Raw genomic sequence first — 19,319 nt, 5'->3', positions numbered from 1 at the left:
TGGGTTGTAGACAGTCATCTTTGCCAATGACTTACTTGGGACTGCCATTGGGTGCTAAATTCAAAGACAGGGCGATTTGGAACTCTATCTTAGAAAGAATGGAGCGAAGATTAACGAGTTGGAAGCGATTATACCTATCAAAAGGTGGTAAGATTACCTTAATCAAAAGCACTCTCTCAAGTTTGCCAACTTATTTCCTATCTCTCTTTCCTATTCCTGCGGATATTGCTATTCGTATTGAGAGGCTACAAAGAAATTTTCTTTGGGTGGGATAGATGAGTCTCCTAAATTCCGACTAGTAAATTGGGCCCAGGTTTGTTCTCCATTGCAGTATGGTGGTTTGGGTATTAAAAATTTGAGAACCTTCTTTTTTTTTTTGATAAGTAAGAAAAGAATATTATTAATAAAAGAAAAGCAAGAGAAACACAAAGAGTTCACGGTAGTGAACAAAGGAAAAAAAAGAAACAACAAGACAAAAAAAAAAAACAGCCCCTAATCTATTCTAATAGAGGAAATAAAATCCGTAAGGGTAGAACAATCTGAAAACCCAACATCGAGACCAATCAAAGAGGGTCCTTTGGCACAACTCTAATAACTGAACCACAGTTTTCTCCTCATCCTCAAAAGCCCGCCGATTCCGCTCAGACCAAATAGTCCACATTAAACAGCCTGGACCAAATCCCAGATATCAGAACTATGCTTCCCAAGCAATGAAACCAACAGAATAATAAGTCCTCAACTGAACCTGGCATGACCCAATCGATCCCAAACAACTGAAGCATATGCATCCACAAAGAATGAGCTATCGGACAAAAAAGTAACAGGTGATCCACAGATTCCGCATTACAACAGCACAAATAACAACGATTCACCAAAGGACGACCACGAAGCATAAGATTATCCAAAGTTAGAATCTGACCATGAGCTGCGGTCCACATAAAAAAAGCCACCCTATTAGGAACCTTAACTTTCCAAATACCCTTCCAAGGAAGATGGAGGGGGGGGGGGGGGTTGGGGGAGCAGCAATAACTAACCTTTTCATGCAGTGCACCATTGGATACTAAAATAGATCTATCAAACACACAGAACTTTCCACCATCCATGCGAGTAACTGTGCCACCAGCTTCTTCAACTATCTGCAATAAAAGGCATGAAACAAATTCACTAAATAAGCAAAAGATGAATTTGGAACAATTTGATTCCTTCAAAGAAATAATACCCTTGGAGAAGACTTAGAATGATAATCCCAATGAAGCATGTAAATGATCTCAGTTGCCACTAGGGGCATCTTCTCTAGAAGGATATCTTTAAAAGTTTGACATAATTATAAAACAACCGTTGGACAAATCCTGTTTGAATTGATCTAGAACATCCAGTCCATTTTGAAGAATCATCAACCCGATGATGGTATGTCAAGCAAATGTTGACAATGCAGTCATGATCACCCTAAATAATATCTATTCAAACACTTTCATAGGTATACATCTATATATATTAAAGTACAAGTGCAGCACTTCAAATCCTTTCTTTGCTCTCAAAGGTACTTCTGCATGCATCTATAATATGGTCAATTTCCAAAAATTGCACGTATATAATTGGATTTGTGTCTACATTTTGGCAAGCCGCCATGCCTAATGCCCAGTTTGCATGTTGAAACGGGGAATTGTATCTCTTGTCAATGGATCATATAGTAGTACTCAAACATAGTGCCCCCCCTCCCCCCAAAAAAATAATAATCACGAAACGATAGATCTTCAATAAAATGTATTTCTCTGTTTCAGTTTTTAAGTCATTTTGTAGTCTTTTTTGGTGCCAAAGTACAGTCTGAGATTCAAGTGAAAGGTGTTCAGATAGGTAATAAGTATAGTTGAATTGGGTTTTTGTTATTTTTAGTTCAAGGAGACTTACAGGGTATTCAAATTGCAATTAAAACCATCAGGTTGAGATTAATGCAATTGAAATTTCAAAGTTCAATTTGAAACCAATGTCAAACTCTGGGATGTTTTATGTGATTATTTTTAGAAAAAGATAAGCATCACGTAGCATTTTTCCAAGAAAAAATAGATTTCTAAATAAGGATTTCAACTGTAAACAAAAAGCTCACAACAATGCCGCTAGTGTTTCACGTACCCATGTCTGTCACATTGTCAATCAACATGACAACTCTATGGCTAAGTGCGAAGTCCACGTAACAGAATTATCAACTGGTACAGATCAATACCTTACTCTATTAGGCCTATATGCTGAGAGTTAGTGTTTAATCCTTTAATAGATAATCACGTTTCAAGCCACCCATTTGTGTGAACAGATTGCACATGCGCACACAAAGAATATGGTACAACTGGTATAATTTCTAAAGAATATTTAAAGCCCAATAATATTAGGAGTATAAGCTTGTATAAATTATAGCTCAAGATCAGTTGAGGTCATAGAGGGGAAATAATGAAGTTGAAATAAAGATTTAAGTGTCTATGGTTAAATAACCAACAAAAAAAAGGAAAAGGATATTATTTGTTATTTCACCAATTTTATAGTAAAAGTAAATCATGCATGTCTATCAAAACCAAAAGTGAAAATTATACACTACCAAAGCACCAGCAGCCATATCCCATGGCTTTAGACGATACTCCCAATACGCTTCTGCAATCCCCAAAGCTACATGGCACATGTCAACTGCAGCGGCCCCAAGCCTCCTTACACCCTAAACATAAAATTCAGTGAAATGAAACACAGAGAGGAGACAAAGGCATGAATCAAATCACTTGGCCAAAAGATTATAAAATTTAAATTAATAAATAAATAAAAGCTGGTACCCGGCTGACATCAGTGAAATGTTTAAATAAATCCAGGTTGGTAGCCCATGGATCATCATGTTCATACCCGAACCCAGTCACCAGAAGGGATCGCTCCACCTTAAAACAAGTGGGCAAAAGTGAGCATAACTACCCTTAAGAAAATCATTAAATGTTTTGTCAGTACTAATCAATTTTACCACATAAAGTCAAACAAATTCTGTCATGAACATCTCATTAGAAGATCAGAAGCAACATAATGAAATTTTTAGAGGCAAATGGCATAGGAGCACTGCTAAAAGGGAAAAAAATTGTCAAGGTATGTAAGGCCCATGCCTCAGCAAGTCCCTTGATCCCAGATATCATCAAAAAATGGATAACATAATATTGACAATAACTGTTCAATGCATCACCTTAATCATGTGTCACACCAGTATCACACAAATCAGAGAGTATGTGGCTATAGCCATCTACTTGAATAAAAAAATTACATATAGATATGGTACTACAGATATCCATTAATAATTTTGTTTTATTAGTATCCATTAATAAATGATCACTCACCAGATTAGTTTCACTGACATGAATTTTTTGGCCATTGCAGAATGCTCCCCCACCTATCATAATGCAGATCAATTTTCCAACCACTGATATATAACCAACTTAAGAGAATAAAAAGAAGCAAACGGTAGAATTAGTCAGAATTTCTTACCAGCAGTTGCAGAAAATATGCGGGTGTTCCAACACATAGGGCCCCCAACAAACTCTACCTGAAATTAATACCCACATTAACCTTCCCTTTCATTTCAATAATTAAGCAAAAAGTATATTACAGCTTGTCATCTACAAATAATAAAGGCTATATACTATTGCCTCAATGAAAACAGAAAGTCCTTTGATGATTAAACCTTGCTCCTCATCTGCTGCTGGTTTATAATTATGATTCAATTTCTCATGAAAATACATTCACTAGTATGGATGCATTGAGTGGCTACAGTAGATGCCATAATATGAAACACGAGAAATTTGCTTTGCTTGTAATTTGGTCATAGTTCATCGTTAAAATGATGATCATCTCCATCATTGCAATCTCAGATTTATTCATAATTTTCAGGACTGGGAGATAGAAGGGCTAAATTCTCTCATGGAACTGCTATACTTTCATATTAATTTTGTTGGCGGACCTAGTCATATGAGATGAAGACCTGCTAGTAATGGCAAGTTTAGTGTTTGACTGTATTATGATTGTGCGAGAGATACCAAGGGACTTCATCTTGAATTAGTCTATTGAAAACTCGCTCATGATGCCTCCACTTGTTCTTACACCAATTACAGGTTTTTTTTTTTTTTTTTTTTTGTATAAGTAAATAAATATTTTATCGATGAGAAGACTAATCATGCACATGAGAATGAACATAAAGGAGTCTATAAAATTACAAAAGATTATATACAGAGGTACAATGACTCAAAGAAATCAGCAATGGAGGTCCTGATAGTTAAACCCCATGCTCAAAACCAATCAAACAACAATGATCTTGATAACAACGCTTTCAACTGTGACCCTGAATATACTTTAGAGAAACTCCTTTATTTCCTAAAACATAAAACTTTGATACTTTATTACATTCTAATAAATTGCAAAGACCCTTGTAGCTCAACTAGTTAGCATTTCTTGGTATTTCCAATAAGAGATACAGGATTCAAATCTCCCCATCCCCAACTATAAATGTATTTTAAATATACTATTCTTATAAAAGAAGAATAGTAATACATTGTCAATCTCCATGTTCCCATTCCCCAGCTATCAAGTTTATTGTTATCCTTAATTTTCTTGATGGGAAAATTATAAGACTTTTCCCGTTGGCATTTTTCAAATTTATAGTCTACATAATGTAAAGTTGAAGCTTGTTGGGATCATAAACAAGTCATTTGTATGAGTTTCATCAGCTGCCTAAAACATGGATCTTGGGATATGAGGAACAAAGACAAAAACGCAAAAATCCCCCAACTCTGGCAATAAAATGGACATTGCCTTCTATGCATCTTCATCCCTAATTTCTTAAAATTCCCCAACAAATTCTACCATAGATTTCCTTTAGGCCAGTGAAGTATCACTGGAAAAAGTCTAGGATCATATATTGGATCAAATTATCATTTTTTACTTATCAATTTCACTTGATATTGCAAACCTTGGGGAATAAACATTTTTTGATAATAGCATCAACAAACAGAGATAATCATTAATGAATTTGCAGCCAATAACCTGATATGAAGTCGTGCAAATAAAAAATCAAAAACAATTTAAATTATGCGATCAATACCACAGCAGCTGCGGCAGGATTCCCTCGAAACAAAACTCCAACAGAAACTGCAAAGCTAGGATAACCATGTGCAAAGTTCGTTGTTCCATCTATAAGAATATCAGACATCAGCTAACCTATACAGTGAAAGCAACTTACTTCTGTAAATGGTAACTGAACATATAAAGAAAATTAAAGGTCAAGCACATGTAAGACACTAAGTAATACATATGAATAGGTGGAGTACATCTGAAAGAATCTGTCCTGTAGATAAGTCATTCCAAGATGTAACTCCTATCTTCCACAACAATTCAAATAAAAGCTTAATTTTGCTTTCATTTACATATGTTTCATAAAATTCTGCACTTTAGTGCTCCTATTTTATGTCATTAAGTTCCAAGGTATATAATTATCGCCATAGTTTAACATCATTGGAGTTCCCACTGCCCTCTATTATTGTAACTGTATCAAATGCAGAATTTGAGCTGCAGGGTAGGCAAGTGATGCAAGGATTGAGAAGACAATGTCATTTTAATTTTGTTTTGTTTAATTTTAGATGTCGATTTTATTTTCTTTTTCTTTTTTACTATTGGTCTAATTAAGTTATAAGTTCTCTATTTAATTTTTTTCGAGTCAAGGATATTTTTGTAATTCAATAATTTGGCTTGACCTAGATCAATTAGGATTAGGGTTTAGTCTTAATAATCTATATAAGCATGCTATCGTACTTGTATGAACTTATGAAGACAAGTTTATGATGAATTTGAGTTTAGTTGGAATTTTTTGAATGGCTTGTAACTAATTCCTAGGTTTATTTTATTTTCTGTTTTGTTTTTCCTGTAAATTTCTGCGAAAAAATTTCCACTACATCAGCTTTAATAGCAAGCTCGTTGTTCTGCATAAGCAAGAGATTGCTATATCCATCCTAATCTTTCTTATCTACCTAGTTTCAGAAGAAACTGATCCATCAATATCTACAAAATGACATGTTCCAATTTATAGTACTAAATCCAGCTAAGTTTATTTTATTTTAACCTAAAAGGTTGCAGATCAAATTACAGTTTATAACTGGTCTATAAAAATTAACTTAACTCACTTCAGCCTTGACCCAATTAAATTGTAATTTGATCTGCAACTTTTACGATCAACTACATATATTCTTTTCCGCAATTCTAAAATCAAACTCCCTATTTAACATGTGCTCTTAAACAATTCTACCTATGTTATGTTACTCCCCTTTTACCTCTTTTCACTCCATCTACTTAATTTTAATTATTCTTTCTCATGGTGCATTAATTTGTCTCCATTTTTTTTATAGGAATGATTTTATTAAAAAGAGATTGCTTCCTATGCAAAAGGCACAAAGTAGACTAAATAATAACCAAAAAAAAATTTAAAAATTTATAAATACAAAGGAATTACATACAAAAAAGACAAAAACTCGAAACACCAGCATAGAATCTCTATTTGTAAAACCCCTAGCCTAAGACCAAACCATTTTATGCCTATCTATCATCATTTCCTTTATAGGAGCCACTCCTACATTTTCCAAAATAAATCTTAGTATCATGTAACTATTATTCCCAAGAAAAATGTATATTAAAAAAAACAAAGACAAACCTAAAGGATCAATGCACCAAAGGTAATCAGATGAAGTATCTCCTATAATTCCTCCCTCCTCCCCAAGAATAAGGTGATCGTCAAAATTCTTTTTAACGACTTCTAAAATAGCAGCCTCACTCATTTTATCTGTCCTGCAAGTAAATTTTGTAATCATGTGAAATTTTGTTTGCCAAAACTAATTCTTTATTATGTAATAGAAAACAGAGAAGATATAATTCCAAAATATTAAAACAATAAATCAATGTAAGTATTTATATATAGAGCATTAAGTCAGAATGGTAAAAAACTTCTAATATCTCAAATAACATATGTGGAACATTAAAAACTGACATCTTTAACTTATCAATGAACATTTGTGTATCAGAGAGAGGGAGGGAGAAAGGGAAAGAGAAGGCAAAGGAGATTGACAGAGGGAATTTTTCTCAAAAACATTTCTTTACCTTGAAAGGCTGTGCACATATTTGTGAAAAAGCAAACTCAAGGTAAGGACAAATACTTGTATCTTACCACAGCAAGAATTATTTTCTCTTAAAAATATCAAGAAAACTGATGGTAAGCAATCAAGTTCTTTGTATTTTCATTGACATTTAACAGACTAAAAAAAAATCTTTCTGTGTTTTCATGCAAAGAATAAAATTTCTTAAGATTATGTAATCGTATAACAAGAAGTTATCTGAAACATAAAAACATAGACCAATTGCAAGAAAATAACAAAAAGATAAGTTACAAAAAAGGTCCTTACTCGGTCACCAAGTCAGTAAGTCCTTTATATGTAACATTTCGAGGCTTATTAACAGCTTCCATCACAACCTTGAAAGAAAAGAAAAGACAGGCGTGAGCAATCTTATTAACTGCAGGAAGATAACTGACGAGTTACAGGCCACATATTTCTTATCACCCTATAATAAACTGAAACAACTAGTAATCTAGTAAAATACCACGTCATTTGGAGCTACTGCACAGGATGGACGTTTTCCTCTAGACATTCTTCTACAAAGTCAGTCATACTTCTTCATCTAAAATCAATTCTCCATAGCCATTTGAAATCAATTTTCCTCTAGCATTCTTCATTTTTTTTTTTTAAGGTTATGTGCCTGAAGAATCTATAATTATAAACTTTACTTTTCAGATCTGTTAAAATTAGTAAACTTTAGCACACAACAACAACAACCAAGCCTTAGTCCCAAAATTCTGGGGTCAGCTACAGATCCTCAACAGACTAGTCAAAGTCGGCCACATGAATTCCTTTTCACCTTTCTATTCTATCCGAAGTGATACTCTTTGTTATTTTTCTAATTGACATTTTTTTTAATACTTCTATTAATGCTATTATTTGTCTTCCTCTACCTTTTTCCGTTCTCTCAACTTGAATTAACTCACTCTTTCTCATTGGCGCATTAATTGTTCTTCTCTAAACATGACCAAATTTTCTCAAGAAACTCTCCCTCATGCCACTCCTAAACAAATTTTCTAATTTCAAATCCTATCTTTTCTTGTATTTCCACTTATCTATCTTAATATTCTTCTCTCAGCTACTAATAACCAACTTAGATAGGGCTAGAAAAATTAGTTCTCACTTAGACTCATAGATTATTAATATATGTATATGGACAATTTTACAGAGAGACAAGACCCCCCCACCGAAAATAGTAACTGAATAAAACCAATTTTTGTAAGCTGTAAGCTTCTCAGACTGAAGCTAAGTTCTCTAAAAAATTATAAATAAAAAAAAAAAAAACTTCCATCACCTAACCCAAATAAATCTCTATTGAAACTAGTATTCACAATGAGATAAATACTAAACATCACGCCCCAAACGGCCAAATCAACTAGATAATCACATGGATAAATTCCAAGATCATTAACAGCACACTTTTCCTATAAATTAAAATAAAACAATCTGCAGTTTAAACTCTCTCTCTCTCTCTCTCTCTCTATATATATATGGGTACTTCTTATAACAAAAGCATGTGAGCACAAATTAAGAGGAAGAGATTAAACCTCAGCACCAGTCTTAGCAGCAGTCTCCACCACTTGAATGAGCTGGCTAGGTGGAATTGGTCCAGTTGATTGGGCACCAATCTTTGGGTACTGTTTCTGGTTGGGAATTTCAGATAACACAGCCTTAGTGCACAGTTTTCTTGTGGGTTTGGCCCTCAAAAATGGAACCCCACCAAACCCATGTTGGATTTTGTTGGTGAAATCCAATGGAAGACGCTGGTTTGGTTGAAATTGAGGTGGAACTGATCTGGGTATTGAAGAAAACCTGAGAGGAACGGTAGTGGAGAAGACCATGGACCTGACCATTTTGAATTTGAACTTGAATGGAAATTGAATTCCAAGTTCGAAGCTTTTGGGTGCTCTGTTTTATTATGCCACAAACTCAAACTCCATATATAGTCTGTAAAATGGTATGAGATGAAGATGAGTGACTGAAGTATCCTGTCACACACATGACACACGTTGTTTTGTTCTACTTTTGTTTTTTTTTTTTTTTAGTTCGTTGGGTCGTTTGTTTCTTTTCTTACCGCATGATATGCCAATATATATGCCATGCCCTTTCTCAATTTTTAAACTTGGGCACATTTTTTCAAATATTTTGTTTTATTTTGACTTTTATATTTGCAAAAAAAAAAAATTATAATTTGTTAGTTTATGTTGGATTCCATTTTCATGTTGATCATACCATTCATTTTCGTTAGAAAATCATACTATACTAAAGTCAAAGCACAAACAGAATCCAAATTGAATTTAAATTAGTTTCTAATTATTCTTTAATTTTTAAATTTAATTTTCTAAAGTGACATATTCAAATTACTTAACACAAAAATTGAGATTATTACTTGACTTACTTGCATAAAACTATTTCATCATTACTATATTGAATGTTTACATGCATATAAGTGACAATCTAGTGAGTTATAATTTCAAGCCGCCCACACATATTGGCCCTACCGTTCCATGCAGAGCAAGATTTCTCACCTTCCCACAAAATATAAGGGAAAAAATCATTCATTAATTTCATTAAAACATAAATGTAGGGAAATCAAAATAGCATTGACTTAAACTCAAAAAATAAAAATAAAAATAAAATTTGAAGTAGAAGATAACATTAACTTGATTTAGAATATTGAACAAAAATATATGAGCAATAATCTATCTATCTATCTATATTATCTATAAGAGGATTCCCTCTTTAAACTAGACTTTTATATGATTTAGAATACTTCTAAACCTTACGTTTAACAGGTGAAAAAAACTTAAGGACAACCTCGTAAAAATATATCTCCAACTCCACTTAAAATGCCTACAAAATATGACACTTTTCTGCTAATTCATATCTTCAAAACAAACTTATCCAAAATTTATCCCAAAAAAACTTATCCAATTTTTTTTTTAAATAATGAAAATAGACCAAAAAAAAATGTCTCATTGCACGCGCAAAGCGCTTGTGATGAGACGAGTATATATATATATATATATATTGGCTAAATTATATGAGCTATAATTGATAGGTTAATGAACATGTGAATCTGATATGAGATCTGGATGAAATTATAATTGGATGTGTGGATCATTCAGATCCATCCAACATGTTATCAATTTCGAGACCTCAACAAATTATTAACTATCCTTGCAAATCATCTAGAAGCATACTGTTTTATACCCAAGATTTTCTCCCTATTTTATTAGCCACAATGCATTATGCATCAACAACATACACACTAAACAAAGGGTTATAAGAGAAATCGTACATACACAATATTTTCACAATACCTTTACAACAAATTTTAAATGGTAGGTCATTATGGGTTGTTATTAGTGGGCAAAAAAAAAAAAAAATCAATTATTAGTTCAAATTAAAACCAATAACAACTTACCACCTATAATTTGTTGTGAAAGTATTGTGAAAACGTTGTGAATGTAGCATTTCTTGAGATATGAACTATAAACTTGTGATTATCGCAAGAGATATGCCTTAATACATGTGATTTTTTCACGGCACACAATTCTTCCTCTTCTTATCATGAGACTAAGTCAACCTTAAGCTCTCTCTCACTACGTTTAGGAAAAATAATTTATTTTATTATCATCATCTATAATGTAGCTAGATGGTTGTTTTGAATAGTAGTGAAGGAAGGAATGATTCTTCTTATCTTTTCCTTATCATATTTTTTTTTTTAGGTCACATGACTAAATAAGGGCCCCTCCCTTTATAATTTGCCTTCTGGTTTTCTATTCTCTTTGCTATGCTGTTTGCTTAGCCAATGTTTACTAGTGTCACATAAAAATTGTTTATGCAGCATTTAAGTTTAACTACCCAACCTGCTAAAATATTTAAGTGACAGATAATAACTAAACACTCCTAAAGCCTCAATCCTTGACCCTGCCATTCCCATTCTCTCTCAAATCAATTCTCAGTAATCCATTTTCCTTGACATACAGAGCCTTATTTGATTCTTGCTCATGAGTCACTCCAGCTACCCTCCGGCCCCAGGTAATTTTTATCAAGATTCTATGTTTATTGCTATAATCATATTTTTATCACTTAGACATCAATTTTTTTTAAAGAAAAACTACCAAGTCCAATTTAAGAATGAGAAAACATACAATGCTGAGCATCCCACTTTACATAATGTTGATCTGTAACACTTTCAAGCTTTAAAATCTGTAAAATTGTGATTCTCAAGATAATGAGCCTACCTCTCAGATTAATAAGCATTTTACTATTACTATTAATTGTTCTTCCAGAACCATAAACTTTTTGTTTTAATTTTCAAGATAGTTTGGTGTCAGCAACATTCTGTAGAATTTAATTGATGCCTTTGGTAATTGATTTTGCAGTGGATTATTATCCTCCAACTGGTGGTGCATATGCTCCAAAAGGTGAAATACACCATCAGCCTCCTCCTGGTGCTGCTGATCCTCATCTGTCTTATCCACCACCACAGACAGCTTACCCACCAGTTGGTTACCCCCCCATGAACTATGGTCCTGGAGGTTACCCTCAACAACCACCTCCCCAAGCCTATAATGCACCAACTAAGGACAAGGGTGATGGGTTTTGGAAGGGATGGTAATTAAGCCTTTTCACTCTCTCTTTATTTTGTTAACATTTTTTTTTTCTTGTTCTTTTCCAAAGACAATCTTTAAACCCAAAATTTTAATGAATTATTTGTTACTACTCTATTACAGTTTTGCTGCCTTATGTTGCTGCTGCGCTCTGGATATGTGCTTTGACTTTTGAAGGATTGTAAATTTTTTGCTGACTTGGCTCCTTTCAAAAAAAAAAACTTGTTTGATTTTCCTGGATGATATTTTTATTATTTTCATTGCGTATTACTTTGCAATGATACAAATTTATTATGTTATCAAGACTGGTTTTTTGGGGAGCATCAAGTTTATGAGAATGGGTTGGACAATGTGTATTGTACATTGACAATGTGATCTGTCAAATTAATTGTTCATTGAAAATAAATTATATACATTGTACATACGTATTGGGTGCACTTTTAAAATATTTTCTAAATATTACCAGTCAATAGCTACTCTACCGCCCCTCGCGGAGCTAGGATTTTTATTTTTTCAAAAATTATTCTTGTAAGTCAACAATTATACAAAATGTTATTGGCACCTTTTCTCATAACCCAAATGCAAGATAGTTTGATATATTTTTTTTTTTGGTAAACTGGAATACAATAAAAGAAAAGAAAGGAAACAGAAAAACTAAGGCATAGCAGCACAGCTACTGCTACGCCTACAATACAGAGTTTCTAAGGCATCCTGCCTAATTTGATTCAAATACACGAAGGAGGATTATCAAAATAAACAAAATCTGTACAGTGATCTGCTCCCATCTTCGCCAAAGCATCGGCACATCTATTCGCTTCCCTATAGCAGTGTTGAACTCTGTGCTATGGGATCCTGTTGAGAAGAATTCTGCAATCATCAACTAAAGGAGATAAGGATCTAGACCGAGCATTGTCATTACAAAGCATATTAAGGGCCCGTTTGGATACAGCTGAAAACTGAAAACTGAAATTGAAAACTGAAAAACACTTTAGCTAAATAATTTTTAAATGTGTGAATAGTATCGTGGGACCCATTTTTAATGAAAAAGTTGCTGAAAAGTGAAAATTGTGAGTTCATAAACAGTAAAATTTGGGTTGAAATGTCAAACTTTGCGGCTACTGTTCATTGAACAGTAACCGCAACAGTACATAAACAGTAAAAAAGACTGAAACCCGTGAAAAAAAAAAAAAAAAAAATGCTGAAACGCAAACGCGCGTTTCAGCTTTTCCACCCAAGCCAAACGGTCTCTAATAATCATAGAAGCATCCATCTCAACAACAAGGGACTGAATATTAAGATTGTTGCACATTATGAGACCATCTCTTAGCGCCCAAAGTTCAGCAATAGGGCTAGAAGCCAAGCCAATGGCTCGAGTAAATCCCTTGATCCAGTTTCCATCATGGTCTCTTAGGATCCCCTCACCCCCTGCCTTACCAGGATTGCCTAAAGAAGATCCATCGGTATTTAATTTGAACCAGCCGGGGTTTGGTTTTTCCCATTTAACCCAATTCGGATCAGTAGGCCTACGAGTAATTTTAGGAGATATTATTAGATGAAACTCTAAGGATCTATTATAAACTTCCCAAGCAAGGTTGGGATTTGATCTGGCCTCTTTGAAAATGCTATTATTTCTTTGCAACCAGAGAAACCAAATTCCATGAAGGAAGAGAATCTTCCAAGGGAAGGAGCCACTGTGATGAGGTTTGTTAATATGGCTGAATTTGAGCAGCCAATTTTTTAGGTCCAAACCAAAGAAATCCGAGGCAGGGCATGGGAGGTGGCTTTTCATCCAAAAATCTTTAGCAATGATGCAATCCCTTAACACATGAATAATGGTCTCTTCACACTCTGTGCAAGTTGGGCAAGTGGGGCTAATTTGCATGCCTCTGTGAGATAAGGAGGCATTGATAGGAAGACATTGAAGCCAGCATTTCCAAAGAAAAAATTTTATTTTAGAAATGATAGCCAATTTCCAAATCCAACTGCCATCAAACTGAGGGGAATTGGCGATGTTGGCAGCAATTTTATAAGCATTTTGAGGATCAAAATCACCATTTGGTGAGGAAGACCAGATGATAGTATCCTCTTTCTCCGAGCTGCATCTAAGGGGAATAGCTTTAATTGAAAGAAGGAGTTGGGGAGAGATGTGGAAGGAAATTCGGCTAAAATCCCAAACTCCATTCAAGACAACATCCCTGACCAACAAGTCTTCCTCTGAGGCATTTAAAGGGCCTTCAATGAGGTTCCTGAGAATTCCAAGAGGGCACAAATTGTCAAACCAGAATTTCAAGTGAGAATTACTACCAATTTGCCATCTAGTTCCTTTGGTAAAGACCACATTGCCTTTTTTAATGGCAGACCAAGTGTTAGAACATCGCCTATTAGAGCTAAAATTGTTGCGATATTTCTTAGTGAGAACCTGGGCCCAAGGGGAGTTCTTTTCATGATGAAGTCTCCACCTCAGATTTGTTAACAAAGCTAAATTTTTTGGTCTAGCTGCATGTAAGCCCAAGCCACCATCCTTTTTTGGTTTAGTGACTTTGTCCCAGCTCAACAAGTGCATTTTCCTTGTATCTGGGGTGAAGCCCTAAATAAAATCCCTATTGAGTTTATCAATAGCATTAATGACCTTTCCAAGGAGAGTAACACCCTGCATTATGTAAGAAGGGATGGCCGAAGTGGAGGATTGGGCAAGGACCACTCGGCCAGCAAAGGATAAAAGGTTCACCTTCCAACCAACTAATTTGGACTGAACTCTTTCTATAATAAAATTATAATCTTGGCTTGTGGATCCGGCATGTTTCAAAGGAAATCCCAAGTATTTACCTAAATTAGAGGTGGAGTGAAAACCCAGAATATCACAAAGAGAAAGTCTGAGGTCCTTAGAGACATTTAGAGAGAAGTAGACCTTAGATTTGATAGGACTAACCTTCTGCCCAGAAAGCATGCTAAAAGTATCTAACACCTACTTGACACTGTGACAATTTTTTAAGTCAGCCTTAGCAAAAAGAATAAGGTCATCAGCAAAAAATAAATGGGAAAAGGCTGGTCCCTCTCCGGATGCTTTAACTGGGTCCCATAGATTGGAATCACACTTATCATTGATAAAAAAAACCAAGCACTTCCATGCAGAGAATAAAGATGTAGGGAGACAAAGGATCTCCTTGTCTAATTCCCCTTGAGGATTGGAAAGGGTCAAAAGCTCCACCATTGAAGAGTAAGGAGATAGTTGAAGAAGAGATACAATTCATAATTAGATCCAAGAGCTTCCCAGGAAAATTGAATAGAATGAGAGTATCTCGAATGAAGTTCCATTCTAACCGATCATAAGCTTTTTCTAGATCAATCTTTATGGCCATGTACCCTTCTCTCCCTTTTTTCTGCCCAATAGAATGAATGATCTCTTGGGCAATAATCACATTATCCAGCCCTCTTCTACTAGGCACAAAGGCTGTTTGGAGAGGCGAGACTAGCTTGGATAACATGGGGCGAAGTCTATTGACTATGATTTTAGTGACCACCTTATAAATGGTATTGCAGAGACCAATGGGTCTATAATTCCCAAGAGATTCTGGGCTGTCACACTTCGGGATAAGAGTGATGAGGGTGTGATTTAGATCTATAGGAATGCATTTGGTCTTGAAGATGTTCTGAATTTCCAGGACAACCGAATTGCCAATAGTAGGCCAAAATTGTTGAAAGAAGCCCGCATGAAAACCATCAGGTCCTGGGGCCTTCCAAGGCTTTAGAGACCATATGGCAGCATGAATTTCTCTAAGCGAAATTCCTTTTCAAGGAAGATGACACCATCACTTGAGAGGCAGGCATTCCAGTTAGGAGGTTTCCATATGTTTCTAAGAGCATAGCTCATCTCAGTAGTGAAAAGGTTAAGGAACCCATTTCTAATAAAGTCAGCAACTTCCTGAATATTAACAAGCCAATTCCCCATATTGTCTTTAATGGCTAAGATTTTGTTTCTTCTTCTTCGGTTGATTGTTGTAGCATGGAAAAAGGCAGTATTTCTCTCTCCTTGAATAAGCCAATTAATTCTGGATTTACTAGCCCAATAATCTTGCTCTTGGAAAAGAGTGGTGAGATATTCCTCCCTCAGCTCCTTTTCAAGATTTACCAGAAAAGGATTTGGCCCCATTGCCAGAGCTTTTTGGATACCAAGAAGTCTGGCTTCAATTCTCCTCTTACTATGAAGGACATTGCCAAAGATATCCCTATTCCAGTTTTTCACTACCATGGTAAAGCTTTTGATGCTGTCAGTAATAGAATTTGAGTTGAGAGACCAAGAATCCTTCACAAGATTAGGAAAAGAAGGAAGAGAAAGCCACATTGATTGAAAACGAAAAGGCCTTGAAAGGTTGAGATCTTGGTCTTTCTCTAAGCAAAGGAGGATGGGGCAATGATCCGAGTGTATCTTGGTAAGGTGATGAACCTGGGCCTCAGGATATAAATTCCTCCAGGCTATGTTGGCAAAACATTTATCCAATCTTTCCTGGATGAAACCATTAACCTCTCTTCTATTTGACCAGGTAAATTTTGGGCTAGAAAAGCCCAAGTTTATCATACCATAGGCATCAAGGCATGCCTTGAATTTTAAAGCTCTACCAATATTAATAGGAAAACCCCCAAATTTTTCAAAGTTATTCAACATTTCATTAAAATCACCAAGCATAATCCAAGGGAGATTGTGAAGGGAGGCAACAGTAGTTAAATTATCCCAAAGTAATCTACGGTCAACATATCTAGGACTAGCATAAATGGTAGATATTATCCAGGAAGTGTTAGAGGATTTTACCTGCACCAGAGCATGAATCTCTTGTTCTGTGGAAGCAAGTTGGGAAATGTCCACCAGGTCAGTGAACCATAGGAGCCAGATACCACCAGCGTAACCTACAGTGTTAGCATGCAAGGCACCATCAAAAGGAAGGAGGTCAGTAATCCCTTAGCTCGATTGTTCCCCACTTTAGTTTCTGTGATGATCATCATAGCAGGTTGATGAATTCGGACAAGGTCCATTACAGCTGTCTTGAAATTTGCACCTAATGCCCCACGGCAATTCCACACTACGACATTCATTGGAAAGACATGATTTTGAGAGGGCAATCTTCTCTAAACGGAAGCATCCTCCTCTGCTCCGTCAGACTCCATCCTGTCTTCCTCAGAAAGAGGTTGGTGTACCCCTGCACTGGGACCAGGGATATCAAAAGTTTCATTATCCCCATCTTCCTTTGCTTATGGCAAAGCATCATAGTGAACTCTGTTGTTGGAAGGAAGATCTGGGGAAGTGTGTAACAATATCTAGACTAGGTTTGGATAGCGCTTCTTCTTGCTGAAAGTAGAGTTGCGTTTTCTGTTTTTTTTTTTTTTTGCCGGTTTTGTTGACTTTTGAGAGACAAAAATCACTGTGCATGAACAGTGTATGCACTGTTCACACATTGTTCATGCATTGTTTACACATTAAAAAATATTAAAAATGGGTCCCACGGTACTATTCACACATTTAAAAATTATTTTGCTACAGTGTTTTCAGCAATAATCAGTTTTCAGCAACTTTCAGCAACAATAAGTTATATCCAAACGGACCCCTAATGCCCCAGCAGTGTGGGGCTATTGGGGTGTTCTCCAACATCCTCCTCTCTATGGGCTCTATTTTCAGCTCTGGTCCTGAGTAATTTAGCTCCGGCAAATCTGACGACAATGATATCCAAGCAAGGACCTTGTTCTCCCTGGGAGTTGGGATGTCTGCTAGAAATATCCACCAAGGATTTTCCCACTCCATGTTGCTTATTTCTTCTACCCTTGGGAGCGGCTTTATTTCCATTTTTTAATGGCGAGTCTAAAGTGGGATTGGCAAAGAAGGTGATTTCAGCTGAAGATTTTGGTTCAGCTTCTTTTCTAGGGGTGGGCAAATCTTGAGAAGACTGGTGAGAGTCAGAGTCTCCCTTTTGGGAACCCAAACCTTAATACGTATCATTATAGTGTGGTTGAGGAAGTAACCACGTGTCCTTGGATTTGACATTTGTCGTGTCAATTTCCTCTCTATCACTTACTTTACGTTTCCCTTCAGATTGGCAGGGGGTTGGGTTGTTACTAGGAATGGGGATATTGGCTTTAGATAGCCAACGAGGCCACTGGGCCCAACGAGGATCAGCTTTGGGGCCGAACTGATCTGGTTCTGATCGAACTGGCTTCTTTCCAACTGTCTTGTTGGCTGGTTTCCTATGAGCTACTACAATCCAAGGCCCATAATCATCACTATCTTCTTGCACTGGCATGTCCTCTTTGTTTTCCTTTGAGGATGATGAGGATGGCGATTCACCATGTATTTTAGGCTCTCTGATCTTGTATTGGCATGTTTCTTTTTTGTGCCCAATCCGGCCACAGGAAAAACAAAAGGAGTGTAGGCCCTCATATTGAACTTGCTGATGTAGCTTACCTATGACCACTTCCTTGATCAATGGCTTCTCAAGATCAATTTGAACACAAACTCTTGCGTAGCGCCCTCTAGAGCCTGAGGCTGTGTGAGAATCAATCCTTAGGACCGGACCAATAGCCTCTCCAATTTCTTTCAAAACTTCTGCATCATAAAATTCTATTGGGAGTTCTGGAAACCGAGCCCATACGGCAACAGATGTTAAGGAAGCCGTGGAAGGCCTGAAGTTAGGTACCCATGGTCTGATAGTAAGGAAGTGCTCGCCGATAAACCAAGGGCCACCTTTTAGAACTTTGTCCAGGTCTTCCTTGAGCTCGAAACGCACTAGGAAGAAATCTTTTCCAAGGTCCACTACATCAAGCCTTCCTCTAGGTTTCCAAAGGCTAGATATTTTGGAGTGCAAGAAGTGAAATCCCACCGTGCAACCAAAGACTTTCACAATAATGGCATTTGACCATTGAGCTCTTATTCTGGACTTTTTCTCTTTTGAGAGTTTGACTGTAGCAAGACCTTCAGCTAGAGTTTCGGATTCATCATCAGATATGAGATTTTCATCATCATAGGAGCTGATATCAAAAGCTTTACAGTATGCCCCAGGCATCTCTCCCATGAGCTTGTCACGATATGACGATGTGATAGAGAAAGTAGGATTCTCCTTGACTTTTTTGGTGCTTCTCTGTAGTTCATCTTCTTCTTCGCACGTTCTCACTCGAAAGTAGCTCTCACTGGTCATGGTGTAGATAGTTTGATATTCAATTATACAAAATGTGATGGGGATGTATCTGGAGCTTGATCTATTATGTTGGTTGTACCCAAATTTTAAAATACTGTCCATACAATTATTAGGGGAATTTTTGGTATTTTGGTACACTTTAGAAGCCCAAGTTCCTTGATTGTAATTTCAGTAACCCAAGAGACATGGCAATAGGCACACTATCTTGTTGTAACTTCTACTGCATCTGTTATAATTAGGAGCCGTTTGGTAATATTATTCTAAAAATGTTGTTTGTATTTTTTTTGAAAATATGTGCGGGTGAAAAAAGTGTGTGCAAATACGTGTAATGTTGTTTAAACACTGAAAATTGT

At 35.9% G+C, this 19,319-nt stretch overlaps 3 protein-coding genes across 3 annotated transcripts in view; 1 reads left to right on the top strand and 2 right to left on the bottom strand.

The window, feature by feature from the left end:
• The window catches only part of LOC112039618 (phosphatase IMPL1, chloroplastic), a 38,641-nt gene extending 29,423 nt beyond the window's left edge, over positions 1–9,218 (bottom strand). Inside the window, exons 1-9 of the mRNA XM_065778831.1 lie at positions 8,717–9,218; positions 7,458–7,525; positions 6,713–6,846; positions 5,114–5,202; positions 3,505–3,562; positions 3,357–3,409; positions 2,814–2,912; positions 2,588–2,701; positions 1,035–1,136 (exon numbers count right to left, since the gene is read on the bottom strand). Of these exons, the coding sequence (XP_065634903.1) occupies positions 1,035–1,136; positions 2,588–2,701; positions 2,814–2,912; positions 3,357–3,409; positions 3,505–3,562; positions 5,114–5,202; positions 6,713–6,846; positions 7,458–7,525; positions 8,717–9,022 (1,023 nt within the window). The 5' untranslated portion in view covers positions 9,023–9,218. The remainder of the gene's footprint in view (positions 1–1,034; positions 1,137–2,587; positions 2,702–2,813; positions 2,913–3,356; positions 3,410–3,504; positions 3,563–5,113; positions 5,203–6,712; positions 6,847–7,457; positions 7,526–8,716) is intronic.
• A 1,692-nt stretch (positions 9,219–10,910) lies between these two features.
• LOC112039573 (protein CYSTEINE-RICH TRANSMEMBRANE MODULE 13) lies at positions 10,911–12,149 on the top strand. The gene is made up of 3 exons (XM_024072465.2): positions 10,911–11,213; positions 11,561–11,792; positions 11,912–12,149. The coding sequence occupies exons 1-3, from the start codon at positions 11,183–11,185 to the stop codon at positions 11,961–11,963; spliced, it is 315 nt and encodes a 104-aa protein (XP_023928233.1). The 5' UTR covers positions 10,911–11,182; the 3' UTR covers positions 11,964–12,149.
• A 5,611-nt stretch (positions 12,150–17,760) lies between these two features.
• Positions 17,761–18,966, bottom strand: LOC112039475 (uncharacterized). The gene has a single exon (XM_024072352.1). It carries the CDS (start codon positions 18,964–18,966, stop codon positions 17,761–17,763), a length of 1,206 nt encoding a protein of 401 aa, XP_023928120.1.
• Positions 18,967–19,319: the final 353 nt, after the last annotated feature.

This window comes from Quercus suber, unplaced genomic scaffold (genome assembly GCF_002906115.3).
Source record: "Quercus suber isolate HL8 unplaced genomic scaffold, Cork oak 2.0 scaffold_191, whole genome shotgun sequence".
Taxonomy (NCBI): domain Eukaryota; kingdom Viridiplantae; phylum Streptophyta; class Magnoliopsida; order Fagales; family Fagaceae; genus Quercus; species Quercus suber.
Note: the sequence above shows the minus strand (reverse complement) of the source record. Positions and strands in the feature narration are given on the sequence as shown.

Coding starts and splice junctions, on each gene's coding strand:
- LOC112039573 (XM_024072465.2), top strand. CDS start 11,183: ATGAGTCACTCCAGCTACCCTCCGGCCCCAG. Junction 11,214..11,560: donor CAGCTACCCTCCGGCCCCAG/GTAATTTTTATC, acceptor TTGATTTTGCAG/TGGATTATTATCCTCCAACT. Junction 11,793..11,911: donor GATGGGTTTTGGAAGGGATG/GTAATTAAGCCT, acceptor ACTCTATTACAG/TTTTGCTGCCTTATGTTGCT.
- LOC112039475 (XM_024072352.1), bottom strand. CDS start 18,966: ATGACCAGTGAGAGCTACTTTCGAGTGAGAACGTGCGAAGAAGAAGAT.